General features: G+C 43.9%; 1 protein-coding gene and 1 long non-coding RNA gene across 12 annotated transcripts in view; one reads left to right on the forward strand and one right to left on the reverse strand.

The window, feature by feature from the left end:
* Arhgef3 (Rho guanine nucleotide exchange factor (GEF) 3) overlaps positions 1–16791 on the forward strand; it is a 289456-nt gene that overhangs the window by 254807 nt on the left and 17858 nt on the right. For all 11 annotated transcript variants that reach the window (XM_006519579.4, XM_006519575.3, XM_006519574.4 and 8 more), the window contains 3 exons: positions 10324–10494; positions 14887–14949; positions 16578–16674. In XM_006519579.4, coding sequence (XP_006519642.1) covers positions 10324–10494; positions 14887–14949; positions 16578–16674 — 331 coding nt within the window. The remainder of the gene's footprint in view (positions 1–10323; positions 10495–14886; positions 14950–16577; positions 16675–16791) is intronic.
* Gm52096 lies at positions 10462–14387 on the reverse strand. Its single transcript, XR_003951012.1, has 3 exons — positions 13639–14387; positions 13247–13316; positions 10462–10546 (listed from the first exon to the last, which is right to left on the reverse strand). It is a non-coding gene; the product is annotated as a predicted gene, 52096 (long non-coding RNA).

Consider the following 16791-nt stretch of genomic DNA (forward strand, 5'->3'; position numbering starts at 1 on the left):
TGGCCATGGCTACTTGTCAATCAATTTGGTTTTCTTAGTTATCTCTTTGTTATATGAAGTCTGCAAGATAAATGTAGAGAATTATGAAGTTGAAGATAAAACCCCACCATCCAAGGGTAGACCCCTGTTACCGTTTTGTGTATTTTAAATGGAGATCTCTCTACTCTTTACTTGGCTCTGTGTGTAATTTTCTACTTACCCTTAAGCTTTTCAAAAAACAAAAAACCTGTTATTTTATTTTTTTAAGAAAAGACTGTCTTTTAAGCCATATGCTGTTTTTGTTTTGTGATAAGACTTTACTCCCTGTTGCTGAGCACCCTTTGGCCATATCCAGGTTTGTTTGTTCTGGAGCCGAGGCTACCAAATGTAAAGTCTGATGCGTGCAAGGCAAGCTCTGTACCACCAGCTCCACGCCCAGCTGCTTATTTCCAGATACTGGGCTTTTATAAATAGCAGCGCCATGCTGATGGATTTCTCTCTCCTGCTGGTTATTTTAGTGAAGTTCTTCCAAGAAGCTACTTGGTCTTAAGTCACTCTGAGATGTTACTGCTGTTGTCTGTGGATGAAAGCATCCAAGTATTTCCCCCTTGTTTGTGACTTCACTTGCCCCACTTAAGGCTACCCATGATCAACTATGATTTAAAAAAAAAAAACAACAAAAAAAAAACTGTAAATGAAAACTGCTAAGAATGAACAACTTATATATTAACAATAATTTTGTTGTATGGATTAGCTGTGTGTACCTGTGACCAGGCGTCTGACAAACACAAGGGAGGAATGATGTGTTCTGGATCGAGGTTTCTACAGTTGCTTGGCCCCATGAATTTGAGCAGAGTGTCATGGCGGCAAGAGCACATGACGGAGGATGGGTGTCTGCATCCTCATGGACCACGAGACAAAAGGAGAAATGCCTGTGTCCTGTTGGTCCTCTCCTTTCTCTCTTCCATTCTGGGGTTGCAGGAAGCCCAAGGGATGGCACATGCTCCCCACCTTCATGTCTGGTCTTTCTTTCTCATTTAATCTCTGCCGGAAACACACCCAGAATTGTGTCTCAATCTGCTAGGTATTAAGGTAATAAAGAAAATCAGTCTTCATAGTTATAATGTATTGCTATAACTATTCTTTTATTAATTATTGTTAATCTTTTAATGTGCCTGATGTATGAAGTAAACTTTATCATAGGTATGTATGTATAGACAAAGCAGAGTTTATATTAGGATCTATAATACTGTGGATTCACACATGCACCAGAGGCTCTTGGGACATACTATCAATCATTGCCGGTCCCATGGATAGGAGGGGACTGATGGGTATAACAAGTGTTATTGGTAGTATTAATGGTCTTGCAATAGTAGATAGGTTTCAACTGCTGTGATAAAGCACCATGACCAAAGCAACATGGGGAGGAGAAGAAAGGGTCTTACAGGCTACAATGCATCATCAGGGGACGCAAACACAGGGAGTTAAGGCGGTGACTTAGTCAGGGTTTTACTGCTGTGAACAGACCAAGACCAAGGCAACTCTTATAAGGACAACATTTAATTAGGGCTGGCTTACGGATTCAGAGGTTCAGTCCATTATCATCAAGGCAAGAACATGGCAACATCCAGGCAGGCATGGGACAGGAAGAGCTGAGAGTTTTCTGCATCTTTATCTGAAGGCTGTTAGCAGGATACTGGCTTCCAGGCAGCTAGGACTAGGGTATTAAAGCCCACTCCCACAGTGACACACCTGCTCCAACAAGGCCACACCTCCAAATAGTGCCACCCCCTGGGCCAAGCAACGTTCCAACCATCCCAAGCAGAAACCTGGCAGCAAGAACTGAAGCAGAGACCACGGAGACCTGCTCAGCATACTTTCTTTCATAATTCACGACCACTTGTCCATGGGTGTCACTGCCCACAGTACCACCCCTACTATCAATCATTAAACAAGAAAAGGACCCCCACAGACTTGTGGGCCCACAGGCCACTGTAATGGGCACATTTTCTCAATCAAACTTCCCCTTTCTCGGAGGACTCTAATTTACATCAAGTTAACATAAAAATTAGCCCAGGTACCAGCCATCTCCTGCCACTGTGTATTAAGCATCTGGCTAAGCTGTTGCCCTACCTCCAACCCTCACTTCAGCTTTGGGAGGTTCTAAGTATTGTCAAAATATGAGTCTACTGAAAGCCAGAGACATGAGTTTTCCTAGCCACATGGATTGACTCAGAGCCACATCAGCTCTGGGAGTAAAGCCTTTGTTTCCAACTCAAGTCTGTGTTTTGGAGATGAACCACTGTGCACACAGTCCCTAGTCCTATCCCTGGCCTTACCGTGTGCCAGTCACTTAGTCCTCTGGTCCCTGACTTTCTCCTGACCCGTTCCTTGTAGAAGACTAGCACGAAGGTCCGATGTGATAGAGCCACTCTGTGGGACGAAAGTGCTGCTCCTCGGTTTCAGCAGACTGAATGGAGCCTTTGGGAAACTTCTTCGGGATACTATCCAGGAGTCTTTAGCAACTACGGTCTGGAACTTTTTGCTTTAACCCACCGCTGCAGCCACAGTGGATCACATTTCTTTTTCCGGTTCCATCCTAGCTTCCAAACTGTTTACTGTTGAACCATCTGCTCCCAGATAGCTCTGTAGTCAGGATCGTGGAGAGACTGTGCCTGGCCCTAGCTCTGTATTGGAACATGTTATCTTTGGCTATGGAGACCTTCTGTTTTTTACGAAAGGACAGAGCAAGCACCCCCACTGACAGACAGCTTTAACAAATCAACTCTGCCCCACAGTGTCTACCTGCTGAGCCTACATTTCCTCTGACATATGTAAATGGACCTGTTTCCTACCCAACAGACAATCTGCTTTCCACCTGCAACATCTTTCCTATATTCCAGCTTGGGTATAAACATGAGTAGCCATTTTCAAAATCTGCGTTTGTCTGTCTCCCACATGGCTATTGTTATTTTAGCTGCCAACAGTTAACAAGCTTTGGGTTTCTACTTATTTTCAGGGCTCACTTTCCTCATGGAAACTCTGGCTTATTCTGGGACAGTTTTCATTGCTATCCTCAAATCCTCCCACCCCAGCAGGTCTATGTACTTGTTTCTGTGGTTATGTGGTCTCATCCAAGGTTGAGCCTGTCACTTTGAAATGGACCAGTGTTTCTCACCTAAGGGGACATAGGTAGTGTCTCAAGATGTTTTGAGCACAGATGGGTTGAGGATGCTACTTGTATGTTGCAGTTAGAAACCAATACAAACCAATGATGTTGCTAAGTGTTCAACAATGCACAGGACAGCTCTCCATAATAAAAGAACTTGTCTACTTCAGAACTGAGTGGCCACAAGAGTGAGAAACTGTTACAAACTAAGAAGTAGCATGAAACTTTGGCTCACACACGCCTTACATGAGAGCAGACCAGGATTGTCATTTCGAATGCCACACCCCCTGGTTTAAATGAACTATTTATTCACTTCATGGCTTTCATCAAATTTCACCTTCTGTGAGCCTCAAGTGTCCTATCTGTAAAATGGGTGCAAGACTCCTACTTCTCAGGTTTTGAAGAATTCTAAAGATTGTCTCTCAGTGCGGGCATAGAACAACTCTCTCCTTTCCCTGACATTCACTTTTTTACAGTGCCCAAGTTGTTGTGCCCTCACAGGTGTGAAATGCTGAGAAATCTACCAGTGAGTGAAGCAGACCTTGTAGATATTTATCATTGCGGTTTCCATATGAAGTATCTATAGAACCTTTGGGAGGTGGCACTTGCTGGAGATAGTGGAGCAGGTCTTGAGGGTTTTGTGGTTCGTCCCAGCTTCTTGTCTCTATGTTCTGCTTGGTGACTGTGGACTCATTGTGAGCCAGCAACTGCCCTCATGTTCTGGCAGCCACACCTGTTCTGTCGTGGATAGATTATAAATTCTAAAACTGTAAATAAAAATAAATCCATGAGCCGGGCGTGGTGGCACACGCCTTTAATCCCAGCACTCGGGAAACAGAGGCAGGCGGATTTCTGTGTTCGAGGCCAGCCTGGTCTACAGAGTGAGTTCCAGGACAGCCAGGACTATACAGAGAAACCCTGTCTCGGAAAAAAAAAAAAAAAAATCCAAAATAAAGCCCTTCCTCCTGTAAGTTTCTTCTTGTCAGGTTTTTGGCCCCAGAAATGAGAAGAATAAATGGATTTGTCTTCTGTTATGAAGAAACAGGGAATCAGAAAGAAGACAGCAAGATCATGAAGGGCAACAAGGTTGTGAGGCAACCATCCAAGTACAGAAAAATAAAGGGTGTGGTGGCAGGGACCTCGGAAGCCTTGTGGCATTTGTCCTTTGGGATTCTTGTAGCAGGAGTCACTTCTTCCCCCAACTCAGTCCTCCTGGGTATAACTGCCATTTATGTCGCTAACCAGGCCAGGTGTCATTCCTGGTTTGTGGCTGGCACCAGGATGAACACCTGCCGGTGTCTGAAGTTCAGGGACTAGCAGCGGCCACTCCTTCCTAGGGTCAGACAGCTGTGGACCACACACCTGACTCAGTTCCATTACAGACAGACCCAGGCTCTAAATCTGGAGTTTGGTTGGCCACCAATCAATCATTATTCCTAAAACTGAGCCCGGTGCATTTTCTTTCCTTAAGCCAGGGTCTTTCCTAGGAGGCAGGACATAGGTCTGCTCTCTCACTGAAACCTTGGGACAACCTGTGAGCTCCTGGGACTAATGTGTATTTTGGATCCTGTCTGGGCAAGTGTCTTAGCACCTCCCCATCCAACCCCAGTCTCAGTAAATGAAAGCAGACCCTCATTCTATGGGGGTGCTGTGCAAATGGAAGATTACATCCAAAGGGCTGAGGATCAGTGCGTGAAGGGCCCTTAAGATAATTCCCGTGACACCCTGAGGTTGGCAGTCACTAAGAAAGCCCACACGAGGAGTCCTGTGAGGGAGCTCCTGTAGGGTAGGTATTCACCTCTTATTTTCCCCAAGTAGCAATGACAGAAATCTCCAATGGACTGAGCAGGTCTTGATAAATGCATAGAAATATGTTCATTATTTCTTATATCCACAACACGATACTAGAATGCATGTTGTGCACTGATTTTTGTCTGTGAGATGACAATGAAATCCCATCTACCCGAATGAGAGTGAAGGCATGAGCTACTCTGTTTCTATCTGGGAGAGGTACCCGCCGGCAGAATAGCCTGTTTCAAGGACAATTTGGGGCTGGTGAGATGGCTCCGTGGATAAGAGCACTGACTGCTCTTCCAGAGGTCCTGAGTTCAAATCCCAGTAACTACATGGTGGCTCACAACCATCCTTCATGAGATCTGATACCCTCTTCTGGTGTGTCTGAAGACAGCTACAGTGTACTTATTTATAATAGCAAATACATCTTTAGGCCGGAGCGAGCAGAGGTCCTGAGTTCAATTCCTAGCAACCACATGATGGCTCACAACCATCTGTACAGCTAAAGTGTACTCATATACATTAAATAAATAAAATCTTTTTTTTTAAAGAAGGACAATTTAGTAACTCATTTTAGCATTGAGTATTAATGTGCTTATTTGAGCAAAGATGAGATCCTGGAACCCCCAGCAATTCAAATAAGATGCAATAAAAATAAATAAGGTTTGATGGTCTTTCGACTAAGGGAATCCGCCTTCATAAATATCAGCCCAGGCACACAAAGGGCGTTCCCTCAGGTACTTCTTGTAACTGTGAGCTGTCAGAAATGATCCTGCTGTTCATCAGGAGGGCAATGAGTAAGGATGGGCCCCACCTAGACATCAGGGTCCCACATAGCCTCTGCTAAGGAGTAACCTTGGAGGTGAAGAAAATGTTTGGGACTAGGAAATTGTTTTTGGATACCACTAATTTGTTCACTACAAAGTTGGCTAAATTTTATGTTACCAGAATTTGCTCTCAATGTTTTTACTTGAAAGAAATTTTCTCTCTTTTCAATTAACTTTTTATGTTAGCAAACAAAACGAGTTTCATAGTAGCGTTTCCCCTTATATTCTTTCCTACATTACACACAATTCCACACAATTGTGTTTTGTTTTGTTTTGTTATTCACTGAGGTAGGTTTTGCTCTACAACTCATGTTAGTTTTAATTGTGTACATGGTTGGAGGGGGTACATGCATGTGAGCGCCAAAGCCAGTGGAGCCCAGAAAAGGAAGCTGGGTTCTCTGGAGCTGGAGTTACAGGTGGTTGTGAGCTGTGCAGTACGGATGTTAGGAATCAAGATCAGGTCCTCTGAAGTGAAGAGCTGCAGGTGGTGTTAGCCACTGGACCCCTGGCTAACCCCTCAGTTACGCTTTGAAGGATGAGTTTTATATACTACTACGAAAAAGGTATAGTTGCCTGAAAAGAGAAAAGCTTGGGTTTTGTTTTGTTTTGTTTTGTTTGTTTTGAGACAGGGTTTCTCTGTTTAGCCCTGGCTGTCCTGGAACTCACTTTGTAGACCAGGCTGTCCTCGAACTCAGAAATCCACCTGCCTCTGCCTCACAAATGCTGGGATTAAAGACATGTACTACCACTGCCTGGCAGAAAACATTGTTTTTAGAAAAAAAACAAAAACAAAAACTTACGGGAAAAAAAAAACTTGGAAAGATGTTAAATATGACAATGATTGATGCCAAGAAGTGCATTTTGGGAAAAAGTATTTGTATCTTTAAAAATTACATTAGCTGGGCGTGGTGGCACTCAGGCGGATTTCTGAGTTAGAGGCCAGCCTGGTCTACAAAGTGAGTTCCAGGACAGTCAGGGCTACACAGAGAAACCCTGTCTCAAAAAAACAAAACAAAAAAAACAAAAACAAAGACAAAAAAATTACATAATTTTACAAAAACATAAACATTTCAAATTGATATAAATGACTTTCCAGCTCTTGGGGGAAGTCCAGTGTTGCTCAGATTGAAAGTGTGACGAGATGGTGACTGATCCCACCAAGTGAAAGTGGAAACTGTTGCTGTGACTTGTGCCTTTGTGTGCCTTTTCTTCTCTCTGTTCTAGGATTCCCATCTGCCCATCAGAACCACAGAGAGAGTGGGCCAGTGACTCACTGCCCTCTGCAGACCTTTCAGTCTGTGGTTAATTGATTCTGAGGGCAGGCAAGCTACGTCCACTTGGTCTCTTTGCTGTTTATTAGGGCGTGTTTCAGAGAGCCTAAGACTTGTGCAACACCATTAGTAACCCGGGCAAGCCCTTTCTTGTTGTCCTGCCTGAAGCAGGTTCAGATTCGTAAGCTCACCTGAAGCTCCTGCTAGCCCTGGCACTTGCAAGACTACAAAAAATTGCTTCCACAAAGCCCTGGAAACACCCCAAAGCCCCTTGGAAACTTCCTGTAACATTTTCCATTTCCTCAGGGGGGAAAAAAATCAAAAAGTAAGCCAGAAGTCAGCCATAGCATGCATGTGAGAGAAAAAAGAGAAACCAACAGCATTTTAAAATGTCGGCTTGCATGTGGCTTGCATAATTATGAAGTGATCATACACAGATTTTAATGCTGGTGAATTTTGCATGAAAGAGATTTTTAGAAGCTAAACCATCTCACAGTTTTCTTAAAGGTTAGACAGTTCTATCAACAGGTAATTCTAATTTATTTAACGGTGATTTTAACAGTGGAGTCGTCTCTTCAGTCCCACCCCCAACTCTAATTTTTAAATAAATTAAAAACTTCCCTGGGGGGGATATGGGGGACTTTGGGGGAAGCATTTGAAATGTAAATTAAGAAAATACCTAATAAAATAAATGTTTAAAAAAAAAAACAACTTCCCTAATGAGTTGTAAGTACTGAATTTCATCGTTGGAGCTCAAATAACTGAGGTCTACCCTATATAACCTTAGTGATACAAGCTCACATGTCACATTCAAAATCATTTAAAATCAAGTTAAATAAATAGAGAAAGATGTAGCCACTGTCCTGTCAGAGGTTTGTTCCAATGGCAAAATAGGAGAGAGGACGGACATTGGTGAGGCCTTTCTAAAAAAGAGCTAAGCCCGGCAGTGGTGGTGCACGCCTTTAATCCCAGCACTTGAGAGGCAGAGAAAGGTGGATTTCTGAGTTCGAGGCCAGCCTGGTCTACAGAGTGATCCAGGACAGCCAAGGCTATATAGAAAAACCCTGTCTCGAAAAACAAAAATCAATCAAACAAACAAACAAACAAACAAACAAAAAGAACTAGCACTGGGTTGTATTCTGAAGACAGGTGAGGAGTTGGTTGGGAAATGGGAGAGACACCTGTGAGAAAGAGACTTGCTTAGAGAAGCACTGAGGGTTAGCAACAAGAACAAAAATTAATTAATTAGTTAATTAATTAGTAAGAAACCACTCTAGAGAGAGGCATGGTGATGGGGGAGTGGCAGAAGCTACTTCTAAATATGTCACTGTGGTCAGATCCTTTGCCAAGCTGAGTGGAGGGTCACATGAAGGGCCCAGGGACAGTGCCACAGGAACATTTGTTTGGGGAGGGGTGGATATTACTAGTTTTTTAGCTAGATAAGTTAGCACACACCTGGCAGCATCATAAGAACATTTATTAAAGTGTATGTGTGTGTGTAGGGCCCGGGGGTACAGGGATGTTACTGGTTTTTAGCTGGATATAGTAGTACACACCTATAATTCAGTTCTTTGGAGGCTGGGGTAGGAGGGTGCTGAGATTGAGACCAGCCTGGGCTACACAGTGAGTTCCAGGTCATCTTATGTTCTGTAACCAAAGAACCTGTCTTCTTAAAAAGATTTATTTTAATATTTTAAAGTATGTATGTGTGTGTGTGTATGTATGTATTGTGTATGCATTCATGTATATGTATGTGCAGATACCATAAGAGGTCAGAAACCAGAGACATCAGACCTCCCTGGAGATGGAATTATAGTTGTGAATGCTGGAATCCAAACTTTGGTCCTCTGAAAGGCATCTTTTTTTTGTTGTTGTTTTTTGTTGTTTTTTTTTGTTTGTTTGTTTGTTTTTCAAGACAGGGTTTCTCTGTATAGCCTTGGCTGTCCTGGAACTCACTCTGTAGACCAGGTTGGCCTCGAACTCAGAAATCTGCCTGCCTCTGCCTCCCGAGTGCTGGGATTAAAGGCGTGCACCACCACGCCCGGCACCTGAAAGGCATCTTAACAGCTCGGCTATCTCTCCATTCCCATGAGAACTTATCTTTTTAGAAAAGAAAAAAAAAAGGTATCTTTATGTATGTAGTAATACTCTTTGCTTTGTCCGTCTCTAGGGAACATGTTGAAATCTTGCAGGGTAAAGACTAAAGATGACACATTACCTTCCTTTGGATGCTTTGTGGTTGTCATGAGAAAGCCCCATGGTAGTATATTTCACTCACAAGGCTGGACTTTGGGCAATCAGATCTCTGTTGTTTTTTTTTTTGTTTGTTTGTTTGTTTGTTTTTTTTTTTTTGTTTTTTCGAGACGGTTACTCTGTGTGGCCCTGGTTGTCCTGGAACTCACTCTGTAGACCAGGCTGGCCTCGAACTCAGAAATCCGCCTGCCTCTGCCTACCAAGTGCTGGGATTAAAGGCGTGCGCTACCACGCCAGGCTGCAATCAGATCTCTGAACACAGTTGGGGCCTCTGCAAAAGAACAAAACATGTCGGGGGTGGGCACCATCTGGTCTCAGTATGCATTTTGGTGCCACATTTTGAGTTGATAGAACTCTAACTACTGGAGACAGAAGATTGTATTAGCCCATGGCTTCAGGCATGGTGAGATCCAGGATGGTTTGGTTTGGTTAAGTTTCCTCCCTCACTCAGTAATTCTCTCCAGCCTTTATCTTGTGTGCCCCTTTCTTCTCACCTGTGGTAAATAGATTTGTTCTGTGTGATCAGGGAGAATGGCCACAAGAAACTTCTGTGTGTGTCATCTCTGAACTCACAGGACCAGAGGAATACTCCTGCTCTTTCTCATCCCTGAATGGGGATCGTGGCACTCTCCATTTGATTGGACCTGGAGAAGCCAACGCAGACTATACAAGGGGCACCCGGGATAGTGGGGTCCTGTTGTAGGAGATAGTGGGTTTTTGTGTATGGTTATCCACCACTGTTTTCCGTTGTGCTTTTGAAGAATAAACATCAAAGGGTGTGTGTTGGAGAGCTGCCTTTTGTGTGAGCCTGGCCTGCCATGGTTCTTTAGTTCACTCAGTGTCCAGGTCACACAGAGAGATATGTGAAAAGGTGCATGGGCGGCAGAGGGTTCCCACTCCTTAAAAGCTTTGGCCATGCCCTTCCTTTCTTACAGATGATTTGTGTCTGTCAGCAACAGGAAGTTGCTCAAAACAGATCCACCCAGTCCTGCTGCTGACCCTATGGTGGTTTCTTTTTGTCGTTGTGTAGCGGTCCATCAGCTTCCGCAGCGAGAGCCGCCCCGACATCCTTGCCCCCCGAGCTTGGTCCAGAAATGCCACCTCCTCAAGCACAAAGCGGAGAGACAGCAAACTGTGGAGTGAGACCTTCGATGTGTGTGTCAATCAGGTGCTCACGGCCAAGGAGATCAAGAGACAGGAGGTAAGCTCGGGACCCCTGGAGCTGCCTGTGTGTCTGTCCATCAGAAGGTTCCCTGCAGACAAGAATCAGTTTATCAGCGCTCAGAGCCAGGTCTCGTGGGGAGGGATAATGTTGTAAAAAAAGCAAGCGATGTTGCAATATTGAAGCTAAGTGTCCGGTTAGGATTCATCCACTCACAAAGACAATCATCTTCATTTTATTTATATCTCTTACCTTTTATTGTTATTATTTTTGTTTGTTTGGTTTGGTTTTTGCTGTTGTTGTTTTGTTTTTGTTGGTTTTTGTTTGTTTTTGAGACAAACTCTCTCTTTAGTTCTGGCTGTCTGGAAACTCACTATATAAGCCAGGTTGGCATCAAACCCAGAGATCTGCCTGCCTGCCTCTGCCTCTCAAGAGTGGGGATTAAAGGCATGGACTACCGTGCATGGCTACAGTCATTTATATTTTTAGTAACTTTTAGGAAGTTTTAAAAAATATTTGGCTTTTAGAACTTTGGTACACCTTTATAAAGGAAAACTTCTTTCTTGTGGAGGACAGTTAATTTGCCCATAAGTTTTCTATAACCCCATCTCTAAGTGGCTGTGATGGCACCCCCTTCTCTAGAGGGTTTGTCAGTACAGCTTTGCTCGCTTCTTCATACATGGTGCTGCAAAACTTGCAGAGAACCCTTTGCTTTTCCTCCTGTGTGCTAGGATTATTGGTATTCACTAGTATACTGGTTCTCTCTCTGTCTCTGTCTGTCTATCTGTCTGTCTGTCTGTCTGTCTGTCTCTCTCTCTCTCTCTCTCTCTCTCTCTCTAAAACTACCTGAGGACCCTGGCAAAAGGGGTACTAGGAGCTATTGAAATACTCAAAGTACTATATGGCTGTAGAGATTGAGATGGTGTGTTTGTGTGTGTATGTACGTGCGTGCGTGCTTGGGTAACTTAGTAGATGAAGCAAGGCACAAAACAGTGCTACCACATATCTAAAATGATTGTGTGTATGTATGTGTGTGTGTGTATGTATGTATGTACACACACACATACACACACACATACATATTATATATATATGAATGAATTTGTGTGCATGCATGAAAATATTTCTGGAAGGATGCCTAAAATATTGGCAACAGTGTTTCTTCCTGAAGTTCCTGGAAGAAGGGCCTGAGAGTGCAGGTTCTTTCCAGGGTGTCCATTCTGTGCGGTCTGTGTTGGGTACCATATAAATGTATTGCCTATCAAACAGTGACTACAGCCTTTAAAGTAATGCAGGCACCCTCCAAAGTCCCATGTGGAAACATGACAACATCTTATGTGATATTAGGACTGTGGGTTTGATCTTCACCTGTGGGGCATGCAGAGTCTCATATCCTCAAGCAGAAGGGACTACGCTGCATGATGACTGTCAGTGATGGAAGCTTCAGGCTGGGTGGGTAGCCTCTAGTAAAACCCAGGGGGGATAACAGCAGTCAGACTTCCGCACTGTCCTAGTTTTTTGTTTGTTTTTTGTCAACTTGGCACAGTTAGCTTATCTGGGAAATGGAAACTTGATTGAAAAAAAAAATGCCTCCATCGGATTAGCAACAGGCAAGTCTGTGGGGTGTTGTCTTGATGAATGATTGGTCTGGGAGGGCCCAGCCCACCATGAGCAGTACCAGCCTTGCACAGGTGGTCCTTTATAGTAGTAGAAAACAGGTTGACAGGCCAGTAAGTAGCATTTTCCTATGACAGTGGTTCTTAACCTTCCTAACGCTGCGACCCTTTAACCCAGTTCCTCATGTTGTGGTAACCCTCAACCATAACTTGTTTTCATTGTTACGTCATAACTGTAATTTTGCTAATGTTATGAATCCTAATGTTGATATCTGACATGTGATCGAAAAGGGGTTGCGGCCCACAGGTTGAGAACTGCTGCTCTATGACCTCTCTTCTAGTTCCTGCCTCTGGGTTTCTGCCTTGAATTGAGCCCTGAGTTCTCTCCGTGGTGGACTATGATCCGAGAGTTGGAAGAGGAAATCAACCCTTTCCTCCCCAGGCTGCCTTTGTTTATCCCAGCAACAGAAACCAAACTAAGATATGGCTCTCCCTGCTAACCCCTGGGGAAGGAGAGAGGCTGATGGTTACTGGTGATAAGCAAGGACCAGTGATTTCATCTATCATGCTGTCTGGGTCTCCATAGAAACCCAAAAGGCCAAAGTTTTCAGAGCTGAATAACTAAGCATATGATGTTCTGGGTGCAGTAGGTCTAGTGAGGGTGTGGAATGTGTAAGTTGCACCCATAACTTCCCCTGTCCTAACTTACCTGATGCTTTTATCCTTTATGATATCCTATAAACCAGTGAATGTAAATGTTGCCTTGGGTTCTGTGAGCAGTTGTGACAAATAAGCCTGAGGGAGGGATCATGGGAACTCTTGACTTCCCAACTGTTGATGAGAGTCATGGGTCAAACTATTTGAAGTCTTGACTAGCTTAGGGTGAGGAGTCTTGGCACAGAGCCCTCATGTAGGGAACAAGATGCTGTTTCCAGGTAGGTAGCATTAGAATTGATGGCCAGGCAGCGGTGGTGGTGGTGGTGGTGGTGGTGGTGGTGGTGGTGGTGGTGGTGGTGGTGTGCCTGTTATCCCAGCACTGGGGAGGCAGAGGCAGGTAGATCTCTGAGTTCGAGGCCAGCCAGGTCCACAGAGTGAGTTCAAGACAGCCAGGGCTACCCAGAGAAACCTTATCTCAAAAAATAAAACCAAAAACAATTGAGTTAGAAGATACTTACTTAGTGCCTGCTGCAGAATTCATTGTTTGCAGTGCAGAGGAAAGTACTCATGGCGGGTGGTAGAAGTGACCTGTGTTGTGAAAATGGAGGAGGAAAAACAGAATTAGGGGGTGGAGAGAGGAGAGTGAGATGAAGAAGGTAAAGAAGACAAGGAAGAGAAGGAAGGAGAAATTGAGTTTGTAGTTTCTATATTCTCAGAGTAAACAAGATGCTATTGTGGGTGATTTAAAATTCCCTTATGTTTTTCTGTATTTTTTAAAATGTTGTTGATAACACATATATAACACATACAGTCTGACAGTGTAGAAAAAGAAAAGACAGATGAGAAAACATTAAGTCAGGGTGAACAATGGTAAGCCACAGCCAGGATTTGAACCTGGCTCTTCTCTTACCTCAAAGCCAAAGTTCTTTTCACTGTGGAATCCCATGGCTCTCCTCCCTTGGTGGAGAGGCCAGTGGTCAGTATAGTTGATGAGCAAACGGCTAAGGAAACCAGAGGCAAATCCATATAAGATGCCAGTGTTGGAGACAGCCAGCTGATGGGTACACGGGACGTCTGTGCAGCTTCTCATGTGATAGTGATTATTTCAGTAAGCCATGACATGAGGCTTTGCTGGGCCTTGGGGAAGGTTGTCCCTGCAGCCCAGTATCTTGCCCCACCTGCTCTGTTCCATTTCGTGGCCCTCTGGTCCCTAAGCCTCAGGATGGCAGGCATGCCTGAAAGCTGTTGACTCCTCCTCTCCAGCTGGAAACAGTACAGTTGCTCCTGGATCATCATCAGAGACTTGTAGTCCTTTAATACCATAATGTTTGCCCAGTGTTTAGATTCCCAGATGAGAGAGGGTGTTCTGCACATCATAGCTCTTTAAATTATGGTGGCCTAATGGAGCCACATTAGAACTGGTCCATTTACACACTCACAAAGAGCCAGCCCCTCTAATCTTATTGGGACTTGAGAGTGGATTGACCCCACCAGATTCTATTTACAGTAATAAACTGTTGCATTCCTCCTATAACCCCAGTCTTAACTAGATGATAGGAATATAGCTTTCTGCTGAGACTTGCCTTCTTTGGGTAAAAGAGAACAGCGTGTGATGGTCTGGTTAATAACACTGCCAGGTCCATTTGACACAGTTCCTTGTGTTGGATTTCATCAGAGTTCTGAAACATCGCGGGTGACTGTGTAGGTTAGAAATACACGATTCTCTCACAGGCAAGGCTCTGCCTTGAAGCTTTTAGCTACAAGAACATTGCTTCAGGCTAATTTACCTATGACTACTACTGCTGCTACTTCTACTGCGTTACCACTACAACACTACTACTAAACTACTCTTTCCTTCCTTTCTTCCTTTCTTCTTCTCTTCCTCCCCATCCTTCTCACCCTCCTTCTTCCTCCTTCAGATCCTCACCACCAACAAATAAGTCCCCCCCAAGCCCCTAACTCCATTTCCATATGAAAGAGGAGAATCTTAATCTGCAGGGTATTAAACCCAGGTGTTTGCACACACTCAACATATACTTCCCTGAGTATTACCCCCAGGCTCATCTAACTTAAGGGTATTTGGAGCTTTGAGTGTTGGTACTTTTTGAATTTGGTCTCATAGATGAAAGAACTAAGCCAGTCTATTTTTTCCCTGCAGGCGATCTTTGAACTTTCTCAAGGTGAAGAAGACTTGATAGAGGACTTGAAATTAGCAAAAAAGGTAAGCTAAGACACCATAGCTGTTTGAGTCGCTCCGTGTTTATCTCTGCCCTGTGAGTCATCTCAGAGTCCTGAGATGATGCTTTTGAGTAGCCTCTTTATGACTAACTCAAGTCACCAAAAAATGAAAAGACCACAAACCCAGCAGCAAAGGAAATGGCTCAAAGCAAGAAGGCAAGTAGCTCTCTACACTGGGCACCTGCCGGATGCCTCTGCATGTCTTAAATCTGAAAGTGCTCATGGAGGCCTGATTTTGTGTGCATTTCATTGTCCTAGAAGTCTCTCTTGAGCTTCTCAGGAGGCTGAGGAGGAGGGCCTAGAGTATGAGACCAGCCTGGGCAACACGTCAAGTGCCTGTCTTTCAAAACATGTCAAACAAGGAGTGTCACGTAGAGTCTCTTTGTTCACCATCACTTAGAGAAATGGGTCTCTAAATCAGGATAAAGACATTTGAGTCGTGGAAATGGGGAAAGCCAAGGGTTTGTATTGTATAAGTTAGGGTCTTTCATATGGAAATGGAGTTAGGGGCTTGGGGGGGTTATTTATTGAGTAGTGAGGATCACATTTAGATGAAAATATGTTAATCAGCAGCTATGGGAGGAGGGTAGAAACCCTTGCCTTCTGTCATGTACATTCTTGACAACAAATCTCTCCATTCTAGTGACCTTCCTATTTTAAAAGCTCAATTCAGGCTGCTCCGGCTTTTTTGTTATGTTTTTGAGGGAATCATGACATTGGAAGAATGCTTCTTACCTTAGGGTCCTCCGTTCATCATTTTGCTAGTAGGAAGCTCTTCCTCCTATACTCAATTAGCTTTATACAATTCCCTGAAGGAAAGAGTCGACATCCCTGTCTTATTTGGTATATGTCTATGTGTAGTCTACATGTATGTATGTGTATGTGTGTGTGTGTTCATGTGTATATGGTCACATCTATGCTTGTGGGTGCCAGAGGCTAACGTCATGAGTCTTCACCATATTTACTGAGATTGGTTCTCTTGACTAAACCCAAAGCTCATCAATATGGCTACTAGTCTGGTTGGCTAGCCTGTGCTACAACTCTCTTACCTGTTCACCTTCCAAGTGCTGGGATTGTAGAAGGGCCACCATAGCCACCCATCTTTGATGTGCATTCTAGAGACCTGAACCAACCAGGATTGGCAAACAGTTTTCTGTCTGCTTAACACCAATAGTGAAGGATCTAACCACTTTTCTTTTCTTTGAAAAATGTACATATTTGAAAAGGCCTGCTGTTAGCTAATTTTAAATAAAATGGGGGGGGTGCTAAAGTGTGCAATCATGTTTACTTTCGGAACTTTAAATCAAAACTGCTCTCCAAGCAGGATTTTTGCTTCTTCCTAGATGTAGGATATACTAAAGTGTAGAAGGGGGGTGGGGGTGGGGGTGGGGCGGGCAACAAACTACCTTGGCTTATCAGTAGTCACAAAAGGCTGACGGCAGAACTCAATTCTCTATTTTTCCAACCACACCTGTCTGCTGTTTGCATGGCATTGTGGGAGAACTTATAGGAAGCCAGTTTTTTTATTTTTATTTTTTTTATACATTTGCACAGCAACTGGGCTCCTCTGCATTTCAATATTTCTGTCCTTCTCTTGCCCGTCTTTCGCAGGCCTACCACGACCCCATGCTGAAACTCTCCATAATGACGGAACAGGAACTGAATCAGATTTTTGGGACCCTGGACTCTCTAATTCCTCTCCATGAAGGTAGGGTTTTGGTCCCCGATGAGTCATGGCTTGTCGTTTTCTGATAGCAAATCTGTGACTATATAATCATGGGAGGAGCCCAGCACCTTCTGCCACCTCTGCTCATCTTTGAGTGCC

This window comes from Mus musculus, chromosome 14, assembly GCF_000001635.26.
Source record: "Mus musculus strain C57BL/6J chromosome 14, GRCm38.p6 C57BL/6J".
In the NCBI taxonomy this organism is placed as follows: domain Eukaryota; kingdom Metazoa; phylum Chordata; class Mammalia; order Rodentia; family Muridae; genus Mus; species Mus musculus.